Source organism: Sprattus sprattus, assembly GCF_963457725.1.
Source record: "Sprattus sprattus genome assembly, chromosome: 17".
Lineage (NCBI taxonomy): Eukaryota > Metazoa > Chordata > Actinopteri > Clupeiformes > Clupeidae > Sprattus > Sprattus sprattus.
This window is the reverse complement of record NC_137915.1, coordinates 18,273,319-18,279,658: the sequence shown is the minus strand read 5'-3', so window position 1 is coordinate 18,279,658 and position 6,340 is coordinate 18,273,319. Positions and strand designations below refer to the sequence as shown.

The window sequence follows — 6,340 nt, the reverse complement described above, 5'->3', positions numbered from 1 at the left end:
GTGGTGACAACAATCTATTGGATTCTGATTGGGTTGTAGATGTTGTTAATGATTTCAGCTTAATTATTCTTAAGGTGATTTTCTTGCTCTTGCAGCGTGTTTAGCTGGAGGTGAAGATAAACCAAAGCTTTAAATTAAACTTCGGAGATATCATTTTTTTTTCAATTAGGTGACCATTGTCAAGCACTGAAGTCTTAAATCTGCACGGCGGTGACTCCTTGTGACAATGCTAGTCCATCTTTACAGGATTTCGTATGAAACTTCAGCACTAGAGGAGTGGAGGGTTGGGTAGTCCCCAGAATAAATCAACTGTTTTAGTTCCTGGGAAGGAAAATGGGAACTTTCAGAGAAGAATGCGGGCACAGTGTTTATGTCTGAACAGAATGAAGGGGTCAAAACTACTTAAGTGGTTGAAAAACATGTGTGTTGATTTGGTTGAAAAACACTGTGTTTTCAATGACACATTGCTATGAATGAGACTTTGATCCCCACTCATGACCACTCGTGTGTCTCAACTGCACCTGGGTGACTAGCTTGAGAAGTGTAACAGTGTTAAATGTAAGAGGAGAAGGTTTTCATTTTCTGCTACAGTAAATGTGAAACCTCTCAGTAAGCCATATTGTTTCGTCTTCAATGTAAGTGGAGGTGTTAAGCTGAGTAGACCTGTGTGCATGGTTTTTTGTTAAGGCATCATGAAACTAAACTAACTCTCTCCGAAGAAAATGCTCCAGTTCTCAATGAGGGTTTCGGCTTTTGTGACATTTGATTGCCATTAATAAGAGAGATTGACAGAACTACTGGGTATAAATTCTAAGATTATATTTTAAAACATTTGTGTTTCTTGTGGTGCAGATCCATTTCGATGGCTGGCATGAGAAGTTCGATTTCTGGGTGGACTCTGACCTGCCTGACCTGCATTCCGTCGGATGGTGCGCCCGCACAGGTCACCCTCTGGAGCCGCCTCTGAGTGAGTATCCCTCTCAACGCTTCTTCTCTTTTGACCTCTCTCTCTCTCTCTCTCTCTCTTTCTCTCTCACTCTCTCGCTCTCTCTGTCTCTCTCTCTGTCACTTGCTCTTCTCTTAAGGACTTCTGAGCTCATTTGATGTCTGTTATCGATTGGCCTCCTCCAGTCCCCTTGAGTGGTAAATCTACCTGACATTTATAGAGCTGCTCCAACCTGTGCCTAATGTCTTGTGCACAATCTGTTTTGTGGTTGAGAGGTTTACATGGTTAGCCAGGCTAATCTACTGTCAAATCTCCAAACGCTGCAGAAGGAAAGCAGAGGCAATCAAAAATGGAATCAAACGGCTGTGATTTAAGCGGTTCGACTAAGAGTGCTTTTCTACTCCAGAGTCCTCATCTCAAGCATCACCCGAAACTGTATCCAGGAATAAACTGAATAGTGAGCAGTAAAACGTTTAATGGCGACTGTGTAATAGTTCTTTGAAACAAAGTCAGTCGTCATCAGTGAAACATTAACTCACAGTTCACTGAACAACCCAAAAACTTTTAAATTCATTCTAATGAGTGTGATTTGCAGTTCAACTTCTAACCCTGACCTCGTTCTTAGTTTTTCAACTAAGATCATCTTCAGTGTGTTTCTCCTCTAGTTGCTATGATAGTCTGGCCCTGGCACAGCGACTTGCTATACCAATGCAGTACAAATGAATGCACTAGAGATGCGACTGGAAGAAACCTTGCCATCTGTTCAGCAAACAGGATGTCACCGAAAACAAATCTCTCCGTTGCTCGTCTTGGCTATATATATATATTTGGGGATTTGAGCAAAAGCAACATCGTTATATTTCCTAAGATCAAGAAGAGCCAGAGAACTCCAATTTAATGCAGGAGCTCTTACCTTCTGTTTGTGTTTGTTAGTCGATTTAGGGTACATTACTCTATTTTATAGCGTTCCTGTTATTGTGATGTGGTGTATGCCTCTGGGGGTATGAGGAGAAACTCAAACACTACTTTAAATGTAAATGGCTTTGGCACTACCACTGAGGAAGAGGTAAAACAGTGTATTGTTGTCAACCTCCAAGGGAGTCAGCTTTCTCAGCAAGCGTATTGTGTATTTAATCCATCTCACCCCCTGCTGTCAAGTGCAGCAACCCTCCAAAAACATGTCCAAAATGAATCCCTCTCTAAGGTGTTGTGAGGTTAAACATGCTGAGACATTTTTCTGAGGGAATGAGCAGACCTCCCTGTTCTGCAGAAGATGATGATAATCCTCCACTCTCACCACTAAGTGAACATACGGTATGAGCACCACTCAAGCTCCCGGTTCAAATCCCAAATATAATTAGAAGTAGTGGAGTGTCTGAACAGAAAGTTCCCCTTGCAGGCGAACTGTTAAATATTCTCCGGTGGGGTCTTGTGTTGAGTTCTCTGGCTTTGACTTGGGAGCTTCAGTTTTTAGCTTGGAAGATCTGTCTGTGACCCTGAAAAGATCTTGTGGAAAAGTTTCCTTTCTAAAACATTTAGTTATTTAAAAGACCCGCAAAAAGAAACCTTTAAAGTGTTTGCCATCTCTCTTCAGCAACCCGCTATAGAACTCTGTGAAATGATTTAATGTGATCTCTGTGTGTGTGTGTCTTTTTCTGTCCGTCTGTCCGTCTGTCTGTCTGTCTGTCTGTCTGTCTGTGTGTGTGTGTGTGTGTGTGTGTGTGTGTGTGTGTGTGTGTGTGTGTGTGTGTGTGTGTGTTCGTTTTTTCCTCTCCAGCACAAACAGGAATATCTGACCTCAAGAGCTCCGTCACCCAGGGAGTGTGTCCCACCCCAGGATGCCGGGGTGTGGGCCACATCAAAGGCGCAAAATACACAGGACACCACAGGTGAGTCATTTCCTGGGCTCACACAGGCTGTCCTGGCAAAGGCGCCTTGCAGTTTACCGCACTCCGCTGTCAGTGCTACAATTCTGCCGTCTTACAGTGTGAAAAGATGTCTGTGGGGTGGTTTGCTGCACAGCGCACAGTGCATGCACAAGGGCACGATTGATTAGCAGTCTGTGTTTTGACAGCATATTAATATTTACAGGCTTCTTGGCGTTGAAGCAGTTGGCTGTGATGTTTTGTTATGTTAGCAAGCTAGCCTTTGAGGTCAGTGTGTTGTATAGGGAGTTGTTTGTGTGTAAGGATAGCAGGGATGATGTACAGGAAGTTGTTGAATTTGGATACCACTCTTACACGGAGAGCTGTTTAGGGAGTAGACTTTTTTCCTGGCCGTAGTTCAAAGATTAGGCTGGCTGTGCTCCCTGAACCTCATGTATATAACATTCCTGCAGTCATAAGGGTTATGGATCTCTGTGAGAAGGCTAGAAATACAAACCGCCACATTTTAAAACTTACATTTAGATATAGACTTGTATAACTTGAATAACTCTGTTATTGCTCCCCAGCATCACTTTGCCATCATATATCACATGCATTTTTAATATACATGTAGAAAGCGATCAGTTATCACAGAAAAACTGTTCGATTGTGAACACCACAGTAATCTTCTTCTGCTCTGCATATATTGCGCCAGAGTGCACCATGTTTGCTGTGACCTATAGAATCCATTTCCCTTTCATTTCTCCCGCACCCTTTTTCTATTTTTACCTCTCACCTATCCGAGGGATCTAATCACTGCCCAATCAATTGGTTGTGGAGTCTGCATATTCCACCTCATCTTGAAACGGTAGGACAAGGTCCTTCTGAAAGGCATTTCTGATTACAGTGACTCCTGGCGCCGTATGAAAAACCCATCCCTAAACTCCCGGTTGCCCGTGATTGTCCTCTACTTCTCCGACTCGAGATGGGGCTGAGCTTCATTAGTGCAAAATTTACATCTCGTTTGCATGCATTAGCATGCTATTAACTGAAAATTGCTCAATTATAAGCAAAGCAGCCATACTTTTTATTTTTTTTGTCAGTGACGCCTAAACGAAACAAAGTCTGGTTTGCAACTAAAAGTTTCAAGAGACGCCCCAGTAGTTGTCGGTCGTCTACAAATACTTTTTCCTCTCCAGCGGCATTATTGCGCGTTTTCATTACCTTAATGCCTCGTGTTGGTGAGTAAATGTGATCGCTGGAAGCCTTGGCAGCCTGGATGAGGGAGACCCGGAGCAGCGTTATTACAATAAACAAGTCTTGCTGCATCCAGGGCCCATCTGTCACACTGCAAAGGCGGTGTAATAAAAATGTTGCTTGACGCACATATTAAAGTGCATAATCGCGAGTTCGGGAGGCAGTTCATATTCCTCCGCTGTTTCGCCTCGTATTCATTACAGCCTTCTTATTCATTTCAGGCCATTAGGCTTGATGAAGCTAGTTGACTGATAGTCGACGTTTGAAAATTATGTTTGGTGACTCAGTTATTACTTATCCCTTTATTTTGGCCTAGGCTCAAACAGTTACAGCAGCTTTCTAATGCTGGAGTCCAAGCAGGTCATAGCTTGCAACCAACATTTGCTGTCAGCGGACACAAGGTGGCCTACTGAAGAGATTAGCCGCTTAAACCTTAAAGGTTTCGCCGGTTAATTTCAGACAAATCCGTAGAGGGCAGTTGAATCTGCTGATTGAACCTCTCCAGAAATACCCTCATGCTCTTGCTCCAAAGGCTGCTATTGATTTTGTCTCCATGAGCACTGCAGAGAAGGGCACGGACAGAAAGGACTCTCTGTAATTTTAGCCTCACTCCATGTATCTATTTTTAAGCTCCTGGGGATCCACCACCACCACCAGCGTACAGCATCAACGCCATTCCCATCGAGCATCATGCCAACCCCCAATTAAACAGGACTATTCGAGAATGTTGTCACAATGTTGTGAAATGAAATCCACTGTGCCGCTTCCCGAAAGCAAGAGTTCAAGGCAGTTGGGTCTGCTGTCAAAATTTTGTCAGTGTTCCTGTAAAGTACGAATGGGCACATTATTCTCCATTTCCATAAAATGAAGGAGAGTTGCTGTATAGTGATGTCTGCATGACATATAGGACCAGTGGTATATTATATAAGCCCTAACTCATAGACAGTCTTGATGTATTGAAAATATGCCCCGTCATGGACTGTAAAAAAGTGATTGCTCATCACAATATCTTGCCTTCTTTTTCTTCTTCTTCTTTGCCTGCCTCAAACATCTCTTGAGGATCCTCCAGCTCTACAGCCTGACTCAGGCTGTATAGTTTAACACCCTGGTATTGACACAGTGCAATTTGTCTGCATAAAATTCATGATGAGGTCTATGGGGCCTGAAGAGATCTGGCTTTATGGCCAGTAATGGAGTGTAAAGAAAAAGGCTTCTGGTCTTTTCTTGCTCACCGTCTGACTAGTTTTATCGCTCCATAAAAACCCCAGGGTCGTGGCGGGTGATATAATAGTAATTACACTTTCTTAAGATGGTTGACCTCCCCATGCTTATCGCAGGGAATGGTTTGGCATTTATCCACACTGCTCCCCTTAACATGGCTCCCATGTTCGACTCAGTGATTTGCCACCAGGCTCTCACCTTGCCTGATTTGGAGCCGATGGCGGTTCAGTGTGATATCAGTAATTAGCATCAGCCTCTCTCTCCTCCTCCGTTCTCCTCCGTTCCTCCTCTCTCGTATGGCCCTCGCTCTGATGCCCGCTCTAACAGGCTCCCGTCTCTCTAAATCGAGTGCACGCATAGCTCCAGTTTCCTCCAGCCTCCGAGACATCTGCTTTGATGTAGACCTCTCTGGCCTTCCTACTCCTTATCAGTATGAAGCCATCGTGGAAAGCCTCAGCCTCCCACAAGGGAATTGGTGCTTGGAACTTGAAATTAGGCAGGTGTTCCTCCTCCTCCTCCTCCTCCTCCTCCTCCTTCTCCTCCAAGCCTGTCAGTGTGTGCTGGCATGAAATGACTTTGTAGGCCTACGAAAAATGCTAAGGCTTCTCTCGATTCCTAAAATTAGTAACTATCTATAAACTATAGGGGGGGGATGGGGGGTTCAGGGTTAAGAACACTGTTCCATATTGCAATAAAGTGCCATTGCAGTGAATTATTGCCAGTGTGGAAGAGCCCCGCTCTCATCGAAGTCTCATCGATCATATTTCTCTTTGCAACTTGAGCCATATGCTGCTCTTGTCTCCGCGGCAGAGGCATAATGGCAGGAGATGGTTCCGTCTCCAGCATGACTAGCACACAAAGGCACCGCAGCCAGATGGATGCACAGATGTGAGATGCAGACCGCGGAGGGCCTCGGGTGACGACGAGCCTTGTGTCCCTCAACTGCTACACATACATAAACATACATACATACACACACACAAACATACTCATACATACACATGCATACACATACATACCCACGGATACACATACATAAACACACACACAC

The 6,340-nt window shown here is 44.2% G+C and overlaps 1 protein-coding gene across 3 annotated transcripts in view; it reads left to right on the top strand.

Annotated features, from left to right (window-relative positions):
- Nucleotides 1–6,340, top strand: part of l3mbtl4 (L3MBTL histone methyl-lysine binding protein 4) — an 83,634-nt gene that overhangs the window by 31,509 nt on the left and 45,785 nt on the right. For all 3 annotated transcript variants that reach the window (XM_080855569.1, XM_080855570.1, XM_080855568.1), the window contains 2 exons: nucleotides 853–967; nucleotides 2,724–2,835. In XM_080855569.1, coding sequence (XP_080711695.1) covers nucleotides 853–967; nucleotides 2,724–2,835 — 227 coding nt within the window. The remainder of the gene's footprint in view (nucleotides 1–852; nucleotides 968–2,723; nucleotides 2,836–6,340) is intronic.